Raw genomic sequence first — 27196 nt, 5'->3', positions numbered from 1 at the left:
GGTATGCACCTCTAGCGAAAAATTTCATTCCCATAAGAAATGCATTGCTATTTATGCTAACGAAATTTTCGGTAGCGTTCAATTTCGTAAGCTGGTACGCACCTCTAATGAAAATAACAGGGTTGTCAAAAGCATATTTTGGCAGCAAACATTTAATTTATTACAATCATTGTGTGCGTAAAAGTTTTAAAAGGTCTGTAAATAATAAACAATTTATTTGAGGAATATTTGGAACATATACTAACAATTTTTAAAAGCGATTAGCTGGTTTAAAATTTGTGTACACAGCCCTGTTTTTTTTGTTGTAGACTTAAATAAATTTTTGCTACCGAAAATTTCGCAAGAGGTGCATACCGGCCTTATAGTTGTATTATTGCTATTTTCATCGATTAATGACATTTAATAAAAGAGGTGGCAACGCTCATTGTATTATAAAAAATGCTATGTTACTTACGGTAGGCCGAGAAAGTACATGATTTTTGGTGACATTTCGAAAAACGAACTCGAACCCTCCAATTTAACTCCTTTTAGGTCGATAGCCCGTATAAATGTGTTTATTATAATTTGTAATATTAGTAAATTAAGTAATAAATAAATAAATTATAATTAGTCGATTGAAAAAATTGACTAATATCAAATTTCGATTTTAACTAATTCTCAAAAGTAGTCGACTTTGACCTTTCCCCTGTTTTTGACAAAAGGTCGATTAGTCGAAATGACGATTTTCAACTTTTTTTTATCCCGTGAGCCCATTTAATAGCAGGTCGTGAGACCATTAAATGCACTGGAAACAACAACCCAGAAAAAAAGTAAGCCACCATTTTTTTAATTTTAACTAGAATACATATTAGTTAATATTTTTTTCAAATTGAAGAAAATGTATTAAAAATAAAATTTTTTCTGTTGTTTAATAAAAGTTCATATTTTGAAAGAAAAAAATTGAATTGAGTTCTAGACAGACGTAATTTAAGTAAATAAAATTTACTCATTTGAGAAATTTATAAACTCAATTTCTTCAAACTTCACCCAATTTAGGAAAATATAAACCTATTTAGTAAAATTGTGTACTTCATTTGTATAAAACATTATTTCTCATTTTTTGTTCACGTCATTAAAGTTAGCAAAAAATAACTAAAATAAGAAAAATCTTCTCATTTCCATGAAGTAAAATAAAGTGCTGGAGGCAACAAAACAAGGGTCGCTAATAAAGCAATGAAAATGAAACAATTAATTTTACACGGCCTTGTCATAGGCTGGAAGTCGTTCTTTTAAGCAATCGGTGCATTCATTACGCATCAGCAGAGAATGATGCCGCCGAGTCGCCGCCGACAATTTATTGCCAGTCGACGCCGCTGACGAATATGTCGACTCATTTCGACTCAAATTTAGCCGCCAATTAATCAAAAATATCGATTTAAATAAGAACAATGTATTTATAATCATTATATTAGCCAAAATTATGAACCTTCCAGCCACAAACAATCATTTTCAAGCTGCTATAATAATTTTACAAAAATTTAGCTCAGAAAATTTGAATGAAATGTAAATTTGGTTATAAGATTGGTTGTACAACTAATCTCATTACTATTCGAGCAACTTCAAATTGATTATATAATGGATAATTTTTCGCCGGCGAATGGACAAATTTTTATCGTCTTAGCCGTCAAGCCGCCGCCGGAGACAAAAATTTAGTGTCAGCCGCCGCCGATAAAAATGGGTCTGCTTCATTCTCTGCGCATCAGTTCTACAGATGTTATGCTACTTCAGTAGTTCGCATTCCATTCTTAAATATACGAAAACAAGTATATACGGCCGTAAGTAATTAAAGAGTCAGAATATACACCTATGAACCGATATGGACCGATTTTTGTGTGATTGGGGATCGTTTATCTGGGGGGGGCTATATATAACTATAGATCGATTTGGACCAAGTTTGGGATGGCCGCCATATACTAACACTACGCACCAAATTTCAATCGGATCGGACGAAATTTGCTTCTCTAAGAGTCTCCGCAAGCCAAATCTGGGGTCAGTTTATAAAGGGTGATTTGTTAAGAGCTTGATAACTTTTTTAAAAAAAAAAAACGCATAAAATTTGCAAAATCTCATCGGTTCTTTATTTGAAACGTTAGATTGGTCCATGACATTTACTTTTTGAAGATAATTTCATTTAAATGTTGACCGCGGCTGCGTCTTAGGTGGTCCATTCGGAAAGTCCAATTTTGGCCAACTTTTTCGAGCATTTCGGCCGGAATAGCCCGAATTTCTTCGGAAATGTTGTCTTCCAAAGCTGGAATAGTTGCTGGCTTATTTCTGTAGACTTTAGACTTGACGTAGCCCCACAAAAAATTGTCTAAAGGCGTCAAATCGCATGATCTTGGTGGCCAACTTACCGGTCCATTTCTTGAGATGAATTGTTCTCCGAAGTTTTCCCTCAAAATGGCCATAGAATCGCGAGCTGTGTGGCATGTAGCGCCATCTTGTTGAAACCACATGTCAACCAAGTTCAGTTCTTCCATTTTTGGCAACAAAAAGTTTGTTAGCATCGAACGATAGCGATCGCCATTCACCCCCAACCTATGGTCGAGTGTATGAAAATAAAATCTTCGATTATAGTCGCTACTCTAAGACGTGTTCAATTATTGTATCTGAAATTCCCATTCTTCTAAGAAATGTATCGCTAAACAAAAAGAAGTATTCTTGGGGGTATACATTTAATGTAAGCAAAACTTCCTAACTTTTTTCCTTGGTACCTTGAAATGCACCCCAGTCAAAATATTAGGAAGTTGTTGCAGGAAGTTATTTTAATTCAATATCAAAATATCAACGTATTGTTTAAATCACATCCAAAATACGCATTAGAAGTGAAGCAAATTCAGTGCAACAGCTGTTGAAATAGTGGACACCCGTCCTATAAAAAACCCATGTTAAATTTTATACCACTTCCGGATCCGAAGTAACATTTTAGTTACTTTCTTGGCCTCAATTGTTTTGCTGAGATTAGAGGCATACGGGACACACGTGAATTACGTGTGCAATGAACAAAATCTAAACTTATCTCGTGAATGTGCGTGAATGGGACGAAATAAAAAATTTTCGTGCGTGAGGTTGAAGGAAAATCAAATACTATTCGTGAACGTGCGATAGTAAAATTTCTTCAAAATCACACTGTCGAAAAAATGGACGTTCCCAAAAAATTAATGTTCACGGACCTATTCATTTTCAAGATAAAATTCACGTTCACGTAAAAATTCAACTCACGGTAAAATACACGCACACGAAAAAATCGCACTTGCGAACAAATTTACTTTTACGATAAATTCAATCATACTCACGTCCATTGTTTGATGGTTTGCTGGTGGGACCATAATTTAATTTGTCATTTTCCTAATGGTTTCATTGTACAAGTGATAAAAATGTTTCTTACTGATGAGTAATTGCTGCAAGTCAGGGGATTTGTCGTGAATCACGAGAATTGTCGTGCACCGGCAATTTACGTGAGCGTGAGGAGTGTGGAATTTCACTCACGTGCACGCCTCTAGCTTGGATAAAAAGATCACGTGGCTGAAGCGCAATCTGAGGGATGTTCAGGGGACTTACGTAACAGTCAAAACAGGACCGAACGATTTCCAAGGAAGAAGTAGGGTAGTAGTAGTCGTAATCAAAGATACGATTTTTCAAATATTGCAAAAGTCAATTTTTGGAGTTACCATTTTTTTTAATTTCACCTAATCTTTACCAGATAAATTTACACATTTATATTCACGTATGTGGGTACATACATATCCCTTCTAAATTAAATTTAAAATAAATGATATACTCTCATATAAATAAATGCATTATATTTTCTTTTTAATCCAAAATCGACACGTCGTTTAGTTGCGTTACGAATTCTTTAGTTCGCAAGGTCTATTTTAAACCGACTACCTGAATAAGTAAAATGATTGGGTCGACATACCATTTTCGCCTCACCACGCTTGTTTAAGAAAACTTATTCTTTTAGAATGGCTTAAAAAGTTCGAGAACCTGTAGCGAGGATCGAAAGGAGGCTATTCTGAAAAAAAATCTCCACCTTTCTAAATTGTTTGTTCTTTCTTTGTAGGCTAAGTACTTATCACAGCATCCTCGTACAAAAGAGTATGGTTCAATCAAACTATTGTTAAAGAAATGCATTCATATGCAATCCTTAAGATAATCCTTACATGCCTTTCCTCTTTTTGTCTTCCACATAGCCAACTGATGTCAATCAAGAATGTTAAGACTCACACTCTTACCTCAATTAGTTTACAAATTTGGGCACTATGTGTGAAGTGTCCATTCTTAGAATACTACACTACTCCTTTTGGCACATTGAATATTTGATTGTTGCATATCAATAATGTTGGCATCTGCATTGTGAATGACACCCGCTCCACCTCCTCCGCTACTCGAATAACTCGTTTTACATGGAGATCCACGCCGCTTCAAAACATGCCACATGGCCACTGGTTTTCGCAGCGATGAAAGCATCTGGTGCCAGTGACGTAAACCCTTGCCATTAGAACTGGAACAAGTACTGCCGACAAAGACATGACCCAGGGGCGTTACACTGGCATCATCGTCTTCGTTTGTGGTACCATATACGGTTATGCGTATTTGTGCCGTTGTCAGACTTTGTGGCGGTAGACTGAATATTACGAATTCATTGAATACTGGACAACGATCTTTACGTTTCAGGGAAGTGCGTTTCTTGAGAACCTTCTTGTCATTGTTCATGAGATAAACCTACCAATGAAGCAGCACAGTACCACCATAGGAGATTAAAAGGAAAATTCATTACAAATGACCGTATAATTACCTTGACGAATATGTTTTGTATCTCATGCATAACATCCGGATTTCGTTTGCTTGGTACCCTTAACTGAAGATTGCGAGCCTTAACCACAACTATGGTAATACGTTCGGCTGTCGGCAAATAACTAAGGGAAAACATTATTTCACCCCATTGGGCATTTACTTTGCGTGAATCGGTTAAGGGTATCCATGTTGTTACGGGTTTGGGTAAGTCACCGATTTCCATTTCAGCTTCACCTGTGATATGGGTAATGAATATTCGTAGAATATCTATGTACAGATCTCCTATACAAACCAATCAATGTATGAGCATCTCCGTTGTGAAACAAATGAAACCATAACGAATGCTTCGGATAGAGTTTGCTTAGCCAGAAATGGAGAGATTCGTTGTAGGTTGGTGTTTCAGAATTTTCGACAACCTTTTGATAAATGAGAATGGGTAAGTGTTCCATAACATAATTTTACAATCTTAGTATACTCACTTTAGTCTGCAGAGATCCTGTTTGATCAGGCACTAAATATACCCTTACAAATGTGTCAATAGAGTTTACTTTGAAGGGTAAAAGTAATCCTTTGGCTTCGATAATGTTAACTTGTAGGTCGACACCTTGTGGTGTGATTGAGTTTCTGGAAAGAAAAATATATAATTGTAATTTATTAGCCAAATAATGTACGACACCAACCCTACTGAGTGGAATTCAAACAATTATTTGTACCATGATTAACACTCTGTTCACTCAAAAAAAAAGTTTACTTGGATCCAGAGATTTTGACCTTCCTTTAAAGATTTTGCTATTGATTCCCAGCCAAAGATACGGGTTCTTTAAAATAAAGAAATTTTTTTGCAACCTATGTTATCTGGCTTTAAATGTAGTATCTATAAAATTAATAAAGGGTGATTCTTTTGAGGTTAGGATTTTCATGCATTAGTATTTGACAGATCACGTGGGATTTCAGACATGGTGTCAAAGAGAAAGATGCTCAGTATGCTTTGACATTTCATCATGAATAGACTTACTAACGAGCAACGCTTGCAAATCATTGAATTTTATTACCAAAATCAGTGTTCGGTTCGAAATGTGTTTCGCGCTTTACGTCCGATTTATGGTCTACATAATCGACCAAGTGAGCAAACAATTAATGCGATTGTGACCAAGTTTCGCACTCAGTTTACTTTATTGGACATTAAACCAACCACACGAATGCGTACAGTGCGTACAGAAGAGAATATTGCGTCTGTTTCTGAGAGTGTTGCTGAAGACCGTGAAATGTCGATTCGTCGCCGTTCGCAGCAATTGGGTTTGTGTTATTCGACCACATGGAAGATTTTACGCAAAGATCTTGGTGTAAAACCGTATAAAATACAGCTCGTGCAAGAACTGAAGCCGAACGATCTGCCACAACGTCGAATTTTCAGTGAATGGGCCCTAGAAAAGTTGGCAGAAAATCCGCTTTTTTATCGACAAATTTTGTTCAGCGATGAGGCTCATTTCTGGTTGAATGGCTACGTAAATAGCCATTCAACCAGTATTTTTTCAAAGATGCTGTTGGACGCAACGTTACGGTGAATGGCGATCGCTATCGTTCGATGCTAACAAACTTTTTGTTGCCAAAAATGGAAGAACTGAACTTGGTTGACATGTGGTTTCAACAAGATGGCGCTACATGCCACACAGCTCGCGATTCTATGGCCATTTTGAGGGAAAACTTCGGAGAACAATTCATCTCAAGAAATGGACCGGTAAGTTGGCCACCAAGATCATGCGATTTGACGCCTTTAGACTATTTTTTGTGGGGCTACGTCAAGTCTAAAGTCTACAGAAATAAGCCAGCAACTATTCCAGCTTTGGAAGACAACATTTCCGAAGAAATTCGGGCTATTCCGGCCGAAATGCTCGAAAAAGTTGCCCAAAATTGGACTTTCCGAATGGACCACCTAAGACGCAGCCGCGGTCAACATTTAAATGAAATTATCTTCAAAAAGTAAATGTCATGGACCAATCTAACGTTTCAAATAAAGAACCGATGAGATTTTGCAAATTTTATGCGTTTTTTTAAAAAAAAAAGTTATCAAGCTCTTAACAAATCACCCTTTATTAGGATACAGATCTCATTTATCGAATTTTCATTCAATTTTTCCGGTGTATTAATAAAGCTGTACACGTACAAACAAATGTCAGTTTAAAAATCCAAATTACGACGGATACTTCGAAGTAAAAATATTTTCTTAATTCCAAAAAACGATAAACCAAAGATGCTAAATCATCAAAATAAGTCTTAGCCTATATTTGAAGAGTTTTTATCTTAAATCTAAAGATTCAATATTTCATTTAATTTAAGGACGATTTCTTTAAATTAAAAATGTGGTTCATTACTTTAAGGAAAATTTGCCTTAGTTTAAAGACATGTAACTTTAACGAAGGGACGCAAATTTTCAAATTTAATGAAAAACATTTTTGAAGCAAAGATAATAAACTTCCTTTTAATTAAAATTTCATTATTTTAAAGAAATTTGTCCTTAATAGTGTGTAAATTGCCCATCCCAAAATTGAGGTTGCGTAATCTTTAATATCACGTAAATATTTTTTTTTCAGTGTTGTGGAATAATATCATCCCTATTTAGCAGTGGCCATTTTACAAGCTAGATCTCGCCACAGTAATTTTGGGCCAAATCGGGCTATATTTATAGAAGTCAGAGGCTTACATCAAAAGAAATTTGTTAGTGGAAACAGCAGTTAGGGAAAGCAGTAATTCTTTGCTAAAATAGCAAACATTCTCTACTATTTTTTAGCTCGATGACACTAAAACATATTTTTGCTTGGCTGAAACAAATAAAAATTTCAACTTAGGGGTTATCGTAACACAATTAAAGCAATATTTTATGAATATCTATAGCACTTGCCAAAAATCCAAATATTTATCAAATTGAGGCATAACAGCAAACAAAATGTTTGCTGATCGTACACCCAGAAAAAAGTGACCCCTTCTTTAAGTTAAAATGAACTCATTGTGAAGAAAGTTGAACTTCGTATAGCGCCAAAGACATTTTTATTTGTTTGAACGATGTGATTTTCGTAGAAATTAGGAATAATGCATTCCATATATTAGTTAACATTTTCCTATATTTACATACCACTATACTACAGAATGAAAAAATTTAACTAATTTGAATTCATATATGGAATGATTTTATAGAAATTTTTTCATTCATTTCGACAAATCTTACACATTTGTGGTAAAACTTTTACTTCATAATTATAACTGCTTACCTTCGTTTTTAAATACAATTTTATTTATTTCTATAAGCAATTTTATCTTCAATAAAAGACATGTTTTATTAATATATTGAATATATTTATTAAGAATCAACAGCATCGAATCTCTTTGAAATATTAGTTTATTATTCCACTATTTCCAATTTCCGTGTGATATTATCAACTGTAAAACGCACTTTTTCTTCTTCTTGTACTTTTAACTTTTAATAAGTTGCTGCCTAACGATTTTGTCATCCTTTTACAATTTCAATACCTACAAATATAAAAAATTATAAAACATTTTTGTTGCAAAAGGTTAGCGTCACTGAATATTACCTGATAATTGAAGATTCCAAAATGAAGACAAATGAAAGGGTTGTTATTCTGCTGGTGTTTTCTTTCTTTATACACTATCACGAACATTGATAGATTTATTTAAAAAAACGAAATTTTTCTCACTAATTTAAAATAACAAATATTTTATATATTTTATTTGTTATTTATTATATTATTTTACCATATTATTTTTTAACAATCTTTCCGTATACCAAAACAACGCGATTCCAACTAAAAAAACAACCGACGCGCAAATATATCGATTACACCCACGCGCAAACACATCGATTACGATGACAGGTATCGATTACAGGTATACAATAGCAATTTAGGAAAATTTCCTATATTCTAACAAGTGTGTTTCCTTAAGTTTTGAAAGGGTTGCATACTTCTTAGTACGAATGAACTAAAATATTTTTCTATGCCAAGTGTTGTTCGTATGTATGAAAAACTTTCTATTATAAAGGAAGTCGCAATTATCATTTTATAAGAAATTTTACTAATTTTGAGGAAACTTCGTTTTAGTTCGGTTTTTGTTTATTTTTACGAATGCTTTGTTATCGGTGAATAAAATTTTCTTTTTCAGCAGTAAATTCTTATACCCAGCGAAGAAAATAGTATGAGTAAAATTACATGCCTTATTCTAGTTAATGAACTATTCCTAACTGCTTACAGTTTAGGATTTTTTTACTGAAATGAGTAAATTTTATTATTTTTCACAAAAATTTACCTTAATGGAAATAAAATGGATAAACTATATTGATGAAAATCTTTTCCTTTAGTTTCGAAGGCACTTTTTTCTGGGTGTATTTAGAAGCTTGTAATGCGCTATACAGACTATCAGTTATTCCGGACGACAGTGCTCGTGTCGAACATATCCCATATATTGTGCACATTTTAAATTAAGTCCGAAGGCATAATCGATAGTGCTGCATGTTTATGGGATCGATAACACATTTACCGATTATTTAGTCATCGCCAACAAGTCGTATCGATCCGACACACTGTAAGATTCTTTACGAACACCGACATTCCGCCCGGAATAACTGATAGTCTGTAAAGCGCATAAATATATTACAGTGCAAAAATATACCAAAAACTACTTTTGGTTCGTAAATATGCTTTGGGGAAAAATTTATAACCTAAAAATTTTATAATTTGTTCGTTAGACCCTGAAGTACAAAAATATGACAGCTGACATCAACTGCTGTTTTTAGCAGATTTTTTTCTATGAGTAAATATGTTATATTTAAAACTGAGCCGGCTTTATTTAAAACTGAGCCGATTTCAATCAAATCCGTCGTAAAGTAAATATCAATTCAGTTGCCCTTAAATCTACACTGTTAGAAAAATATGTTTTTCATATGTTCCGATATAAACAAAAAGTGTTTCGGGCACAATTTTTAAACACAATATATTTAAGTGCAAACATGTAATGTTCCTTAACTAACTCTAAATGTTTGGGACACATATGTTGTATGTTAGAACATATTATGTTTGGGGCATGAATGTTTCATAAAAATAATATGTGTGAATGTAAACATATATACATTTACAAATTTCGAGTAAACATATATATGTTGTGATATTTTATTCAGACAGAGAGAGAGAGAGAGAGTATAGAGAAAGAAATAGAGATGGAAACCGCGAGGGTTGACGAAAGATATCAACATAACAAAGCGAGAGACTCAAAAGAGAGCAACTTCTGTGAAACCGCTTGTATGTTGTTTCGGAAAACTGTTTTATGATAAGGCACAATATTTGATATGCTTAGGTCTAAATATTATTTAATTTGAATATTAGTTGAGTAGAGTAAAGAGAATAAACATTCGGAACCAAGGGAATAGACATTTGGAAAAAAACAACACGTGTTTTCGCCTTGAGAACAGCATTTTATGTATGTGTAGACATGTGTTTTGTTTATCATTTTGGCATTATGGGCAAAATTTTTTTCTTGGTTCCAAGAACTAAACATTTCATGGAAATGAAAATTATGTGAGGGAATGAGCACAATCTTCTTTGAGGAAAATTCTTCCAATCATATACTATTTTTGGGCTCAAAATGCTTCCAAACATACAATATGTTCACATAACACAAACATATTAATTTTTCGGCAGTATCCAATAATATATATGCTTCCTGCAAAATATGTTTGGGACATATGTTAGAGAAGCGATTTTTTTTGAGGGTGTAGTTGAATCTCGGTGCTAAAATATGGGTATTGTAGCCATTAGAGTGAACGCAACTTATATGGGGAAAAAAAATGTCGGAATCTTGTTCGCCTTAACCCCATAAAACGAATCCCCTTTCCAGATATTGGGATAGCCAAAATTTGAGCCCGATTAAACGACGTTAACACGTGCCGCTCGTCGCTTAGTCAAACCGAGTTACGCCAGCCTTTAGCTTCAAAAACGCGACCTGGTGCGTCAAAATTTTATTTCTAGAGAAAATGTTATTCCTATAGAAATTTTTTTAAAAATTTTTTATAGAAAATATTGTCAAAATTTTATTACTATAAAAAATCTTACCAAAATTGCATTTCTATAGAAAATTTTGTCAAAATTTTATTTCTATGGAAAATTTTGTCAAAATTTGATTTCTAAGGAAAATTTTGTCAAAATTTGATTTCATATTTCATGTTAGCCTGATACCGAAACAGGTAATTGACGTCCAAATGCATTATATCTAATTATACAATTATTTTTCGAGCTTTATGGACAGATATAGATTAAGGAACATGGTTAATAGAGCCATTGAAAAGATTTGTATCTGGCATTTTCTTTTCAATGGCTCTATTAACCATGTTCCTTAATCTATATCTGTCCATAAAGCTCGAAAAATAATTGTATAATTAGATAAAATTTGATTTCTATCGAAAATTTTGTCAAAATTTAATTTCTTTAGAAAATTTTGTCAAAATTTTATTTCTATAGAAAATTTTGTCAAAATTTGATTTCTTTAGAAAATTTTGTCAAAATTTTATTTCTTTAGTAAATTTTGTCAAAATTTTATTTCTATAGAAAATTTTGCCAAAATTTTATTTCTGTAGAAAATCTTGTCAAAATTTTATTTCTATAGAAAATTTTGTCAACATTTTATTTCTATAGAAAATTTTGTCAAAATTTTATTTCTTTAGAAAATTTTGTCAAAATGATTTTCGTGAACTGCGGTTAACAAGTACAACAGTGCAATAAATTTACCCGGTTTTAATTACGCTTTGTGGAAATCTCTAAATGTGGACTAAAATTTAGTTCAATTTTCGTGCGAGGTAGTCCATTCTTCCTATAAAATAAAGGGTGATACGGTCAAAAATTGGTCAATATAAACTTGACGTACTTCTTTCAATTTTGCATTTAAAAAACCTGAACACCCCTCATTTTGAAGGTGTGTGTAGAATGTTGCTCCTATTTTGATTTTGGAATTCACTCTTCAGTTGTCAAAATGCCGTCCAAGCAAGAAGAGCAGCGTATCAAAATTTTGCTCGCGCATCGCGAAAATCCGAGCTACTCGCACGCAAAGCTGGCAAAATCGCTAAAAGTTGCCAAATCAACCGTTACAAATGTAATTAAAGTGTTTGGGGAACGTTTGTCGACAGCCAGGAAGTCTGGATCGGGGGAAATCGAAAACCGGAAGCCGCTGAGACGACAAAGAGAGTTGCCGGTAGTTTCAAGCGAAACCCTACTCTCTCTCCGAGATGCCGCAAATAAGCTGGGTGTATCGTCTACAACCGCGCATCGAGCCAAAAAACGAGCCGGACTATCGACTTACAAGAAGGTAGTGACTCCAAATTGCGATGATAAACAAAATACGACGGCCAAAGCGCGATCCCGGAGGCTGTACACGACGATGCTGACGATGCTGACGAAGTTTGACTGCGTGGTAATGGACGACGGAACCTACGTCAAAGCCGACGACAAGCAGCTTCCGGGACAGGAGTTTTATACGGCAAAAGGAAGGGGAAAGGTAGCAGATATTTTCAAGCACATAAAACTGTCAAAGTTCGCAAAGAAATATCTGGTTTGGCAAGCCATCTGTACCTGTGGCTTGAAAAGCAGCATTTTCATAGCTTCCGGGACTGTCAACCAAGAAATTTACGTGAAAGAGTGTTTGAATAAACGTCTGCTGCCTTTCCTGAAGAAACACGGTTGTTCCGTACTGTTTTGGCCGGATTTGGCATCTTGCCATTACGGTAAAAAGGCCATGGAGTGGTACGCCGCCAACAACGTGCAGGTGGTTCCCAAGGACAAGAACCCTCCCAACACGCCAGATCTCCGCCCAATTGAGAAATACTGGGCTATTGTCAAGCGGAATCTAAAGAAGACCAAAAAACTGCTAAGGACGAGCAGCAAAGTGGCTTTCTGCGGCGAAGAAGGTGGACAAGGTGGCTGTACAAAATCTGATGGCAGGTGTCAAGCGTGAGGCCCGGCAATTCGGATTTGGAAAAGCGAAAGCCTAACTGAATATTTTTCCTGAATTTTATACTAATTGAACTTGAAAAAAAATTTAATTTGATTTTTTAAATAAACGATTTCACCGATTTACACGCTTTTTCCCTTGACCAAATTTTGACCGTTGTTGTTGTTGTTGTTGTAACAGTTTATTGTGATCTCATCCATTTCATGTTATACGCTTGGTACATCAGCTTGTTGGCAGATCAAGGAACTCTGCGACTAAGGTGGGGTGTGTCCAGAGTGATCTGGTGGTAAGTCGGGTTGGTTTGGCTGGGCAAGAGAAAAGATGACGCGTGTCGTGTGGCCCTTGGTTGCAAATTGGACAAACGTCAGCTACGCTGCTATCAATCACCGATAAGTAGGAATTGAGGCGGCTGCACTTGCCTGATCTTAATTGGGCCAAAACTACCCTAGTCTGCCGTGGGAGGTCTCTTTCCTCCGGTGCTATGGGCGGTGGTCGGACTCCAAGAACAGGATTAACCTTGTAGCTTCTCACCGCTTCAGCTACAGTATCCTCATGAATCCTGTTCAAACCTGCCTGGTACGCTGCTTGATCTAGAGGCTCTCTTTTATAGCGCTGGATCTCGCGCTCTAGATTATGTATATCAACCCTTACGTTCCTGGGTGGTGGTTGTGTATCCATAAGATGGTGGTTTGGATGATTACTGCGATAACAACCCAGAAGATACTGCTTTGACAACATGTAGTTGTGTCTTCGCACAGGGATGATCTTTGTCTCCACATAAAGGTGATCCAAGGGTGTGCTGCGGAGACACCCAGTCGCAGTTCTAAGAGCAGCGTTCTGGCAGGTTTGTATGTTATTCCACTGCGTATCACTGGTCTGCGGTGTCCACACTGGCGCTGCATAGTTTACCACTGACCGGCCAATTGCCTTATAAGTAGTTAGCAAGGTTTCTTTGTCCGCACCCCAAGTACTGCCGGCAAGTGACTTGAGGACCTTGTTTCTACCACGGAGCTTATTACAAATTGCAGTGGCATGGACAGATGACCTAAAAAGGCTGTCGAATGTGACCCCAAGAATCTTGGGGTAATTTCTTGGGGTCACATTCGACAGCCTTTTTAGGTCATCTGCCCATGCCACTGCAATTTGTAATTTTGACCGTATCACCCTTTAGTTTACTTTTTTCGATGTTAGAAGTTTTTTTAAGTATTTTTAAAATAATTTTAGTCAATTATAAAGTTTAATTTTCAAAAACATGGTTAATTTTATAAAGTAATATCGATTTCAAATAGCGATATTTCGATTTTATATTTTTCACATGACCTAATTTACCTTTGGCAGCAACCACATCTGTCCAAATTCTGTACATTATCCTTCTCTAACTTCCTACATATTTAGTCGTTTTATTTATAATAATTTCATAATCACCTTGGTTCCAACACTAACGTTCAATTTCCTTTAACGACAACAAAATACCTATGGATAAGAATTATTTCACAGAAATAAAAAAGTATAGTCCACCATCTAATTCCTTTGTTTTATTGATCGACTACTCTACACTGAATTTATAGAAATACGGTGGTTTGTTTTCGGTTCATGAGAAATCCATGTCTTCTCTGTTCATTTTTATGACTCCAGCTTATCCCGGCTTACTCCACCAGTAACCCGTTTCAGCCAAACAACCGCAATGTGGAACGCTGTTGGGATTCGGCTACAAAAGGAAGGTTCCTTGTCATTGAGCCAAACATATAATCGGGCACAGTGTTGTCAGAAGTAGGGATTTTTTCATTCAACACAATTAATAATTTTTACAGGAGAAAATTAGAAGCCACGGTTACCACGCATGCCAAAAATAATCTACTAAAATTCGAAAAAATTACCACAAATCTACCAAACTAATATTTCTATAGAAAATTTTTTCAATTCTTTTCTATTGAAAATTTTCTCAAAATTTTATTTCTATTGAAAATTATGTCAACATTTTATTTCTATTGAATTTTTTTTTTCAAAATTTTATTTCTATAGAAAATGTTCTCAAAATTTTATTTCTATAGAAAAATTTCTCAAAATTTTATTTTGATAGAAACTTTTTCCAAAATTTTATTTCTATAGAGATTTGAAGTACCCTATAGTTGGAGAGGAATGTTTCTCAAAATCTACCAAAACATCACGAATTCTACCAACCTACCAAACAGAACAAAATCTACTATTAAACTATTAACATCCCAGGTGTCACTAAAATTTTAATTGAATTTAACTCTTAAGCGTTTTATGTTGATGAGCAGGAATATTTTCGTGAGTGTAATTCGTTACTCACACACACTCACGACGATATTATCTTCGTGACTCACGTTCACGCACGACATTTTCGTTTGTTAATCACGCACACTCATGCTGAGCGTGACTCACGCACGAATCACGACAATTTCGTGTCACGTGAACACCTCTAATAGGAGCTATATCTAAACCTGAATCGATTTCAATTAGAGGTGTGCACGTGAGTAATAGTTTACTCACGCTCACGCACACTCACGACTGAAAAATCATACTCACGCACACTCACGCACTATATTTTTTGGTAGGACTCTCTTTCACTCACACTCACGAAAATAAAATTTGTACTCACGCACGAAAACGTCGTGACTCACGAAAAATATCGTGACTCACGAATAATTTTATGATTAATTTACCTTACCGAAGTGTCTTAAAACATGAGCATTATTAAAATCGGTCAGGTGTCACTAAAATTGTAATTGAATTTAACTCTTAAGCGTTTTATGTTGGTGAGCAGGAATATTTTCGTGAGTGTAATTCGTTACTCACGCACACTCACGAAGATATTATTTTCGTGACTCACGCTCACGCACGACATTTTGGTTTGTTAATCACGCACACTCACGCTGTTGTCATGAGCGTGACTCACGACTCACGCACGAATCACGAACATTTTCGTGAGTCACGGCAATTTCGTGTCACGTGCATACCTCTAATTTCAATCAAATTTAGCACATATGATCGGGGTAAAAATCTAGCTTCTGGCCCCAGTCTATATTAGGCGTAAGATATAGGATCAATATTTAAATCAGAACTGATTTCTTCCAAAATCTATAGCTTTCTATTCCAATAATAATATTGGCCTAGGTCCTCTGTTTCGTACTTTTAACCCTCCGTCATACACATGTTTCGATAGTCACATTCGTAACACATGAGGCCTGGCCAGACCCACTAGGTATTTTAATGTATTTATATGGAATATATGTTATTTTGTTGATATTATTACATTATTACTGTCGTATTTTTCGTCCTGATTTTTTCACACATCGATAGGTAATAAAATTTTAGGAGGGTACCTGAAGTTTCAAGTCTCTAGCTATATTATATATGTATTTTAATTACAATTAGAATCGAAAAAGGTCTGGCCAGACTCATGTGTCTGTCCGAGGGTTAACGAGGATAAATAGAATTTGTTTAATAAATTTGTTGAAATTCCATGGGACGAATAGAGATATCATATAATTAAAAATTGTATTATTTGGACTGAAGATATCCAAACATTGAACAAATCTCAAAAACACGACCTTTGCCTTTTTAATCCATTTCAAAATCTCTTAAATACTCACTTATCATAATGTAATCCAACGCATAGATATCCTGTGATTTGCGTGTACGTTGATTGATCAAAATCATTGTTATAATCCATAGATGCATAGTCCGAATCAACTGATTCACAGGAAATGGCACGTTCTAAGCTTCCACCATCCAGGGAAGTCATACTACCCGAATTCAATGAAGTTTGTGAGCTATTGCGACGCCAGAAACCAAATGGTGCATCTTCTTGCATTAATAAGCGGCTAAAGTTCCATGATGATCCAGTACCACCATTACCATTTTGCTGAACCTCTGCACCACTGCCACTGCCACCAAATCCACTATAACCAAATTTTCTAAAGAGAAAATCTTCCGATATAGTCTTCTGTAGCATGTGGGGTCCTTTGATTTTACGAGCCACATGCGCAAAGGGATTGCCCGGATTTGGCAGAGATTGTGCGGGATATTGGAACACATTGGCTAAATTCTTCAAAGATATCGTTGGAGGTTCCTTGTCACTTGGTACCTCAGTTTGTGAAAATGAACGACTGCGAAAAGTAAAGCCTGTCGGACCATCATTGAAACGAGAATGGTCCCTGCGAAACGTAGGGGTACTCTCACTTTTAGGCTCTATAAAAGGATTTGCAGGCTTCGATGCTTCAGGTATGTTATTGGTCATCATAGTATGATTAGATAAGGCAGTGTTGGAATTTGTATTCGATAAACTTTCTAGAAAAGGATTTGTATTGTTTTGAGCTCGTTGCACGAATTTCTCATCGCTAGAGGAGCTTGTAAAGCTATTTGGATTGTCTTCCAGTGAAACCCCATTGTGTAGAGGTGGCGACTTCTTAACCACTGGTCTGGGTATGGCAGTAGTTGGCACATTGTTATTACCATTACAATTGCCTATGTTAATCAAATGATTCGTTGTGGGTTTGGTTTTTGGTGGAGCTTCCAAGGTAGGAATTTCAATTGCATCCACTGGTTTAGGTTTCGAATGCAATATGCTGCATGGTCGAAATATCTCATTGTGTTGAAGATTTGATACCGATGGACACTCATCGGTAAGTTGCAAAGAGAAAGTGACTATTTTAGGTTGGCAATTTGTATTATTTGGCACCGGTGGTGGTGTTATTGTTGTAGAAGTTGGCACTGGCGCCGGAGCCGGTCGCAAGGGTTGAGGTGGTATTTCCGATTCATTTTGGGCTAAATTCCAAATGGGTGTTGTGGCATGTTTTGGCGAATTTTGATGTTGGGTATTCTTACAACTTTCTTTGTCTACCGTATCAAACCGTTTAAAGCTTCCACTGGAACTGATAAGTAGCTCCGATCCAGAATGTATCTAAATTATAAGAAAGGAGTTAATAAAGTATTCCGTTTAACTACAAAGTGAAAAAAGGAGTATAGGTGGTAAAAATCTAAGGTAGCTTAAATAGTAAATTAAACTTATTCGTTGGAACATACAATGTGGCTGATATGTGTTGCAAGAGGTTGCTTTAATTTCTAAGCCACTCGACGGTTATTACACATATTTATTCCCGTGATAATTTATTTCATAGCTTGCAAAAGCATTTCGTTCTATTGCATTCAGAAATAATGTTATCCGAGATGGAATTCTAGCCTGTGGTGGCCAAGTAGCCAATTTGAACAAATCTAAAGTGTTTGTAAAGTTTGATGTTTTTTCCGACATGTTTTGCTTTCGAATAAAATTTACAAAAAAAACACGGGACCACAATGTTATACCCTGGTTTACTTGTTTTCGATACCATCTCAAATTCTCATAATTGGATTAAAACATTGCGCCCTTTGGTCATATAAATTTAAGCTCAAATAATAATTAATTGTAAATTAAAATCATACATTTGGACCAGCGTTGCCAATTTAGCTTTTTTCCCGCTAGATTTGGCTTTTTTTGAAGACGTTTAGCGGGAAAAAAATGCATTTAGCTTTTAGCTTTTTTTCATGACCCTTTTAGCTATTTTTAGCTTTTTTTTATTTTCGACATGTTCCTATTGAAATATGGATAAAACTTCGTTTTTAACTAAGCCTTGCTGCCAGAATAAGGTTTTCCACATATTTCAATTCCTTATATGAACTGTCAGTAAATTATTAGGAATATTAGCATTTGACTCGTTTATCCTTTTTATGTTATTATAATATTCTAAAGTTATTATGATATTACTAAATTAAAATAGTAGATGTGAATTGCTTTGTACATTGAAAAAATATTGTGGTAAGGCCAAAGATTTCATTTCCTTAAAATACGAACGCGAATTTTGGTTATAATAGCATTTGTGAATTTCTCTTATATAAACTGTTTTCCTTGTCCAATAGCCGATAAATTCTTTTTGTCCTTATAGTTAAGTGATTCAACTTAAAAATGGGTATCTTTTCATGAAAGAAGGCTAGGGTCAATTCTAAAAAATTCTTAAAATTAATGAAATAGTCTTTAAATTTGTGGAGTTTTTGTATCTTGACCACAAACCAAAATAGCGTTCAAAAATAGAAGAGGTTTTTCAACATTTTATTTTAAAAACGTAAACATAGAATAATTTCTACTTAAAGGCGAGTCTGAATTTGGAAATTTAAGTTGTCGTTAGCACGTTTTTAAAGCACTGTGATAGCTCATGAAGAAAAAGCTGAAAAAAAAAACGAATATTTAAATTCAAATTTGACTCGGAATCAATACCAAAATCATTAGTGTACAAAATCTTTGGAACCGAATATAGAAATAATTAAGGAAATAAAGTTTTGAATGTGGTATTATTTTTTTAACATCAAAAAATGCAATGAAAAAATTCGTAGTGATAGGATCAAAACAAATCTGCTATATATTAATGGAATGGATTTACATTTACGAAAATTGGACAACAATAGGTTTGTATGGGAAATTTTCGAATAAAAATTATTCAATATAAACTTGCAAGACAGTTAGAATGGGTTTTATTTTCTTGGGTAAAATTAGGAGAAGTGTTCACGTTCACGAATTTATCATTAATTCAGTTAAAACGAAATATATTGATATTTTCTAATGCAGTTCTATGTGACATTATGCAATATATCGCACATTGGACTTGTTGATGATTAACCAGCTGGCAATTGCAAGTTTACTGGGAGAAATGTTTTTACTAGGAAATATAAACGAAGGACTTCCAGTAAAAATTTGTGATAGTAATCAAAATGTATCGAGTACGCAAACAGAGCTAATATGACTTAAATTTTCTTACAGTCTCACAGAAATTGAATTAACATGAATACAATTAAAATAATATGCATTTTAAGTGAAATAAAGCCTTTAAGTTTGTTAAATTTCAATCAAAAATGTGACTTTTGATACAAAAAATTTTAGCTTTTTTTCTAGCTATTTTTTTAAATTTTTTAGCTTTTTTTGGCTAGTTTTTTGGACAAATCTAGCGGTTTTTTGTGAAACAATTCTGGCAACGCTGATTTGGACGTTAATCGCCTGTTTCGGTATCGGGCTAACATGAAAAGTATGGGAGCTATATCTAAATCTGAACCGAATGAATCAATAGGGTTCCATTCTGACCCAAAACACATAAACTGCGACCTAGATTTTAGTCACAAAAATGTGTTTGTAGACAGACGGGCGGATGGCTATGTCTAGATCGACTCAGGGATCGGCCCTGAGCATTATTGCCAAAAACACCCTGTATGAAGGACAAGATCCTTCTGGGTGTTGCAAACATAATAGGTTGGCTGTTAAGTCCCCGATCTGACACATAGATGGCGTCGCTAGTATTAAATGCATATTATTTTTATATAGTACCAACCTTCAAATGATTCGTGTCAAAATTTGACGTATGTAAGTCAATTAGTTTGTGAGATAGAGCGTCTTTTGTGAAGCAACTTTGGTTATTGTGAAAAAAAAAAAAAAAAAGGAATTTCGTGTTTCGATAAAATACTTTTTTCTGAAGGGGGAAAATACGGTGGAAGCAAAAACTTGGCTTGATAATGAGTTTCCGGACTCTGCCCCAGGGAAATCAACAATAATTTATTGGTATGCAAAATTCAAGAGTGGTGAAATGAGCACGGAGGACGGTGAACGCAGTGGACGGCCGAAAGAGGTGGTTACCGACGAAAACATAAAAAAAAATCCACAAAATGAGTTTGAATGACCTAAAATGAAGTTGATCGATATAGCAGAGGCCTTATAGATATCAAAGGAACGTATGGTCATATCATTCATCAATATTTGGATATGCGGAAGCTCTGTGCAAAATTGATGCCGCGCGAGCCCACATTTGACCAAAAACAACAACGTGTTGATGATTCTGAGCGGTGTTTGCAGCTGTTAACTCGTAATACACCCGAGTTTTTCCATCGATATGTGACAATGGATGAAACATGGCTCCATCACTACACTCCTGAGTCCAATCGACAGTCGGCTGAGTGGACAGCGACCGGTGAACCGTCTCCGAAGTGTGGAAAGACTCAAAAGTCCGCTGGCAAAGTAATGGCCTCTGTTTTTTGGGATGCGCATGGAATAATTTTTATCGATTATCTTGAGAAGCGAAAAACCATCAACAGTGACTATTATATGACGTTATTGGAGCGTTTGAAGGTCGAAATCGCGGCAAAACGGCCCCGTATGAAGAAGCAAAAAGTGTTGTTCCACCAAGACAACGCACCGTGTCACAAGTCATTGAGAACGATGGCAAAAATTCATGAATTGGGCTTCGAATTGCTTCCCCACCCACCGTATTCTCCAGATCTGGCCCCCAGCGACTTTTTCTTGTTCTCAGACCTCAAAAGGATGCTCGCAGGGAAAAAATTTGGCTGCAATGTAGAGGTGATCGCCGAAACTGAGGCATATTTTGAGGCAAAACCGAAGGAGTACTACAAAAATGGTATCAAAAAATTGGAAGGTCATTATAATCGTTGTATCGCTCTTGAAGGGAACTAAAAAATTTTTTTCTGATTCAATCACGAAATTAATTGATCCAATTAATTTTTTAATTGAAATGTCTTCAATCACAGAAATGATAGTATCAATTAAAAATTTAATTGACAGTCAATTAAAAAATTAATTGATCCAATTAAAAAATTAATTGATACTATTAATTTGTGTGATTGATTTTTATTTCAATTAAAAAATTTGTTGATTCAATTAAAATTTTAATTGAATATTTTTTAAAACTCAATTAAGGTTTTTATTGGAAAAATGTTTGTGAATTTTTTTCTGTGTGTAAAAACGAATATTGACCAAAAAATGTGTTTTTATACCCTCCACCATAGGATGGGGGTATATTAACTTTGTCATTCCGTTTGTAACACATCGAAATATTGCTCTAAGACCCCATAAAGTATATATATTCTGGATCGTGGTGAAATTCTGAGTCGATCTAAGCATGTCCGTCCGTCCGTCCGTCTGTCCGGCTGTCCATCCGTCTGTGGAAATCACGCTAACTTCCGAACGAAACAAGCTATCGACTTGAAACTTGGCACAAGTAGTTGTTATTGATGTAGGTCGGATGGTATTGAAAATCGGCCATATCGGACCACGTTTACGTATAGCCCCCATATAAACCGATCCCCAAATTTGGCTTGGGGAGCCTCCCGGAGCAGCAAAATTCATCCGATCCGGTTGAAATTTGGTACCTGATGTTAGTATACGTCCTCTAACAACCATGCAAAAATTGGTCCACATCGGTCCATAATTATATATAGCTCCCATATAAACCGATCCCCAGATTTGACCTCCGGAGCCTCTTGGAGGAGCAAAATTCATCCGATCCGGTTGAAATTTAGTACGTGGTCTTAGTATACGGTCTCTAACACCCATGCAAAAATTGGTCCATGTCGGTTCATAATTATATATAGCCCCCATATAAACCGATCCCCAGATTTGACCTCCGGAGCCTCTTGGAGGGGAAAAATTCATCCGATCCGGTTGAAATGTGGTACCTGATGTTAGTATACGGTCTCTAACAACCATGCAAAAATTGGTCCATATCGGTCCATAATTATATATAGCCCCCATATAAACCGATCCCCAGATTTGACCTCCGGAGCCTCCTGGAGGGGCAAAATTCATCCGATCCTGTTGAAATTTGGTACCTGATGTTAGTATACGGCCTCTAACAACCATGCAAAAATTGGTCCATATCGGTTCATAATTATATATAGCTCCCATATAAACCGATCCCCAGATTTGAACTCCGGAGCCTCTTGGAGGAGCAAAATTCATCCGATCCAATTGAAATTTAGTACGTGGTGTTAGTATATAGTCTCTACACAGAGAATACAGATTGGTTGTGACAATCGAATTTATTGCCAACCTCCTTTTGGCAGTTGTAGCAACTACCGGTTGGCAGTTGTGTCACCCGACTGATTCGGTCGACACAACCAATACCACATATGGTGTTGGTTGGGTCTGCCGACGATATTGGTTGTGACTACCTTCATCATTCGGTTGTATTGCCCAACCTAAATAACACTCATGACCTAATTAAAAATATATTTAAAACCAATTACTTCACAGTTAAATATTATATTTTATTTTATTTATATATAGGTATAGTGGTACAAATAAATCTAAATACGCTAAATGTATGTAATTAGTAAATACAAATTTTGGTCTAGAATCTCTACTTATTGCATCAAAATGTATCCACACCCAGATTGTTAGAGCAATTTTTGTTACGGTGAACATGTAGCATGGTTGCCGCAACCCTGTTATTTTCTCGGACATTATGTACTTGACTTCGACAGCATCAAAAATATATTGTCCTTTTTTATGGTATCAATAATTGAATATTCGTGGTGTGAGAAAATTGATAAAATCGTGCAGATTTATTAAGATTTTCCACATCCAACTGCTTTCGTATCCGAAATGTAGCTTCTTAAAATCCAGGACTATATCGCTGGATATCCAGACTTGATTTCTCTGCGCAAGGTGGCGTCCAGAGTACATAGTGCTGCATAGCTTAAAAATGGGTCACTATCGTAGGGAAATTAACGAATAAAATTAGAAAGTTAGGGGGTATAGGTATCACTACTAGAGTTTATAAAACTAATTGCAGAACTTACCTACAAATATTTCATATCTTCGAAGATTATGCGTTTCTTTTCTAAACGAATTTGAAGCCTACAAATGCCTTCCTTTGATAGTAAATAATTTGTTAAAATAAAAATGACATTTGAGAATTCATCAACCGGCATTCGGCTGAGAATACCAAATATCAGTTAGAACTACTAAATGACAGTTACGAAATTTATTTAAGGTAAGTCATATCTATCGAATTCAAATAATTTTTTTCAAAAGAGGGGCAATTAATTGCTACAACCATTTGTTTGCAATTACAAACGAAAATCTATTGAAATTATAATCAAATGATATTAAAGACAGACAAACGTTTGTGATTGAAGGAAATAGATCAGCACAACTGATATATAATTCTGAGTGTAAAATTTTCGTTAGTATAACTGATTTCCAAACAATTTGTTTTCTGTGTGTAACAACCATGGAAAAATTGGTCCATATCGGTTCATAATTATATATAGCTCCCATATAAACCGATCCCCAGATTTGACCTCAGGAGCCTCTTGGAGGAGCGAAATTCATCCGATCCAGTTGAAATTTGGTACATGGTGTTTGGTATATGGTATCTAACAACCATGCAAAAATTGGTCCATATCGGTCCATAATTATATATAGCAAAAGTCATCCGATGCGGTTGAAATTTGGTACATTTTGTCAATATATGGCCTCTAACAGCCATGTAAAAATTGGTCAATATCGGTCTTTAGTTATATATAGCCGATGACTTATTACACAAAAATTGGTCCATATCGCCAAAAACAATCTACCAAAACTTTATTTCCATAGAAAATTTTGTCAAATTTTATTACTATAGAAAGTTGTGTCAAAATTTCATTTCTATAGAAAGTTTTGTCAAACGTTTATTTCTATAGAAAATTTTGTCAAAATTTTTTTTTGTCAAACTATATTATATACGTATTTAATCGGCCTTTTTTTGTTTAATATATACCCGGTATGGGCTAACTTACAATTTAGAAGACAGTGTTAAAAAGTTTTACGATAACTTGCCATCGGCAAGTGTTATCGCAATCCAAGTAATTCGATTGTGGATGACAGCCTTTAGTAGAAGTTCCTACGCAATCCATGGTGGAGGGTACATAAGATTCGGCCTGGCCGAACTTACGGCCGTATATACTTGTTCTTTGTTAGACCGGGGACTCAGCCAACCTGTTATGCACTTAAAATACCCTTTTCCACAGTGCGGCTTAGGAATGCAGGACAGGAATATAATCACCTCAAAAATGTTGCAAGAGTAAAATTTTATTTTTGGACGTGGGACAAAGAACATGTTTGTCCCCAAATGTTGTTTTCTCGCTATACAAATACGTGGTTGCTGAAATCAGATACATAATTTCAGAGAAAATAACATGGTTGCTACATCCAAAAATAACATTTTGCTCATGAAACATTTTTGGGGTGATCATATTCCTCTCTTGGTGGAGTGAAATTAAAAAAAATTAGTGATAATCTAAGTGTCAACTCGAAAACCGAACATAGTACCGGTCTTAGCGATACAATGATATATCATCTAGTATCATAGTAAATAATTAACTACTTACCATATAACCATTAGGCTTAAACAATTTATGAGCCGATAATCCAATCTTCTCCTCTTTGTATGAACGCGACCATATCGCTTGGCGATATCCTAAATATCGATACAATATCAAACCAAATACCACCAGACACAAAGCTATCAGTATTGAGCTCGTAAGGGTCAATGAAGATGAATCATCCATGTTCTTTTTTTTTAGTTTTAATGTAAGATTCTATCATACAGTGCACACCAAGTTATCCAAACGGAATCCATCAGCATGTTCCTCCTCTGCAAAAAAGATACAAAAATTGTCATCATCATCAATGAATAGGGTAAACTTCCGATTGGTATTTAAAAAGATGACAAGTAAGTTGAATAGAATCCGACTGTATGTTGCAAACCGTGCCCATCCCCAGTGTACAATTCAATTTTGAAATCAATTCAGAAATGTATATAATTTTTGGTCGTGTTCATCATTGTGTCATGGTTGGTTTGGTTAAACTTTTCTTTAAATTAAATTATCATCACTTGGATCGACAGATGAATAGACAGACGGACGGACGGACAAACAGAGGTTAGAAAGACAGAAAACAGTCGTATTTGGTTAGCTGAGTATCAGTGTTACGGGTCGTATGGGTCGCATTTGTATGAAATGGGGAAAATTGTATCAATTTGCCTTCGTGTTTTCAATTTCATTTGGGTTAAGAAATGTCGACTCTTGTGGCATGGGGTGCTTTCATGTTGTATCGCATTTCACCAAAGTGGATTGAAATGAAAAAATATTAAAAGAAAGTCATAAACATTTGCCATTCCACCACCTCGGTCAAGTAGAGAAACAGAGCGAGAGTGACTGAGAGAGGGGTCGGTAACGTGTTGGCCCATCAATATCGTCCAGGGAAGGAAGAAGGGATCACTCTGAGGAGGCTGACAGATCCCAATTGAATTTGAAATGTGATCTCAAAGCATTTCCACTTGAATGTGTGAGATTTATATGAAAATTCCACCAACAAAAATGGGCAATTGCACACAAATTACACATGTACACGCACATACATATACAAATACCACAAAGCGACACACATATTTGTATAGCCCTGGTCGTGACTCTTCATAATTGTTGATTGCACTGTGTATTTTTCTGCGTTTGTTTTTGTTTTGCTCTTTTCTACATTCTCTTGCAATGTTTACAATACCCAGCAGCATGGCTGGAGATACAAAGGCAGCAGAACAAACAAACATCGTCATCTCATAGCAACTTTAACCGATGTACTGTAACTAGATATGTGTATGTGTGTGCAGCAGGCTGTAATTGCACGTGCAAATGACAACCAAAGGATGTTTGTGGGTGGTGAATGGTGGTGTGCGGGTAGGGCAAGGTGTTAACTCAGTGCCCATAATGAGAACGTTTTTTTTGTTAATCATGCTATGTTGAGCGTTCTCATAGGCATCTGCTCAGTCTCCTTGAAAATTTTAATTAGTCTATGGAAATCGGCCGTGGGGCCCTATGAGTATTTTGGTTGTTTTGAGATATCGAAGAGAGACAAAGTCCTTCAATCAATATTAAAAATCTCAACGAAGGGGGATATGTTTAGGAATGCTATTGTATTAATATTAAAACGAATAAACCCATGTAGGTTATTTTGTAAATAAGCTGTAGAATAATTGGGAACGATTATTTTTGTTACGAGAAAACATTCTAATCAAAACTAATAAACTGTCATTATATCAAAGGAATTTACATGGTAAAAATAGCCAATATTTCCAAAATTAAATTGTTAACGCAGAATCCCAGCAAAAATGGAAGTTATTCCACAATTATTTCTTTTTAAGATCATTGAGGTATCCTCCATTAATTTCTTTCCCCTTCCGATGAAGTTCTTTTGGACCAGTTTTCGAAATTACGCCATTTGGCCGTTTAACCCTTATACTACGTTGGGTATTAGGTCGAATTTTTCATCGCCGAATTTCTTACTTTTGGATTATAATTAAAAGTTCTTACCACTCAGCATTAAAAGTTCTTACCACTCAGCATTTACCAATTAATGCACTGAGTGATAGAAATTGTTAATTATATTCGAACAGTAAGATATGCGGTGTTGAAAAATACGATATGGGTCATCAAATCACCCCAACGTAGTATAAAGGTTAAAGTCAAAGTGAAAAGCAAAATG

General features: G+C 35.4%; 1 protein-coding gene across 1 annotated transcript; it reads right to left on the bottom strand.

Moving 5' to 3' along the window:
• Positions 1-2094: 2094 nt before the first annotated feature.
• On the bottom strand, positions 2095-25302 carry Syt12 (Synaptotagmin 12). Its single transcript, XM_075303083.1, has 6 exons — positions 25048-25302; positions 16458-17767; positions 5316-5460; positions 5129-5252; positions 4838-5070; positions 2095-4764 (listed from the first exon to the last, which is right to left on the bottom strand). The coding sequence occupies exons 1-6, from the start codon at positions 25225-25227 to the stop codon at positions 4321-4323; spliced, it is 2436 nt and encodes an 811-aa protein (XP_075159198.1). The 5' UTR covers positions 25228-25302; the 3' UTR covers positions 2095-4320.
• Between the last annotated feature and the right edge of the window lie 1894 nt (positions 25303-27196).

The sequence above is a fragment of the Haematobia irritans genome, chromosome 3 (genome assembly GCF_050003625.1).
Source record: "Haematobia irritans isolate KBUSLIRL chromosome 3, ASM5000362v1, whole genome shotgun sequence".
In the NCBI taxonomy this organism is placed as follows: domain Eukaryota; kingdom Metazoa; phylum Arthropoda; class Insecta; order Diptera; family Muscidae; genus Haematobia; species Haematobia irritans.
The sequence above is the reverse complement of the archived record's forward strand: the minus strand, read 5'-3'. Positions and strand labels throughout refer to the sequence as shown.

Coding starts and splice junctions, on each gene's coding strand:
- Syt12 (XM_075303083.1), bottom strand. CDS start 25,227: ATGGATGATTCATCTTCATTGACCCTTACGAGCTCAATACTGATAGCT. Junction 5,071..5,128: donor AGATGCTCATACATTGATTG/GTTTGTATAGGA, acceptor CCCATATCACAG/GTGAAGCTGAAATGGAAATC. Junction 4,765..4,837: donor TACAAAACATATTCGTCAAG/GTAATTATACGG, acceptor CTTCATTGGTAG/GTTTATCTCATGAACAATGA.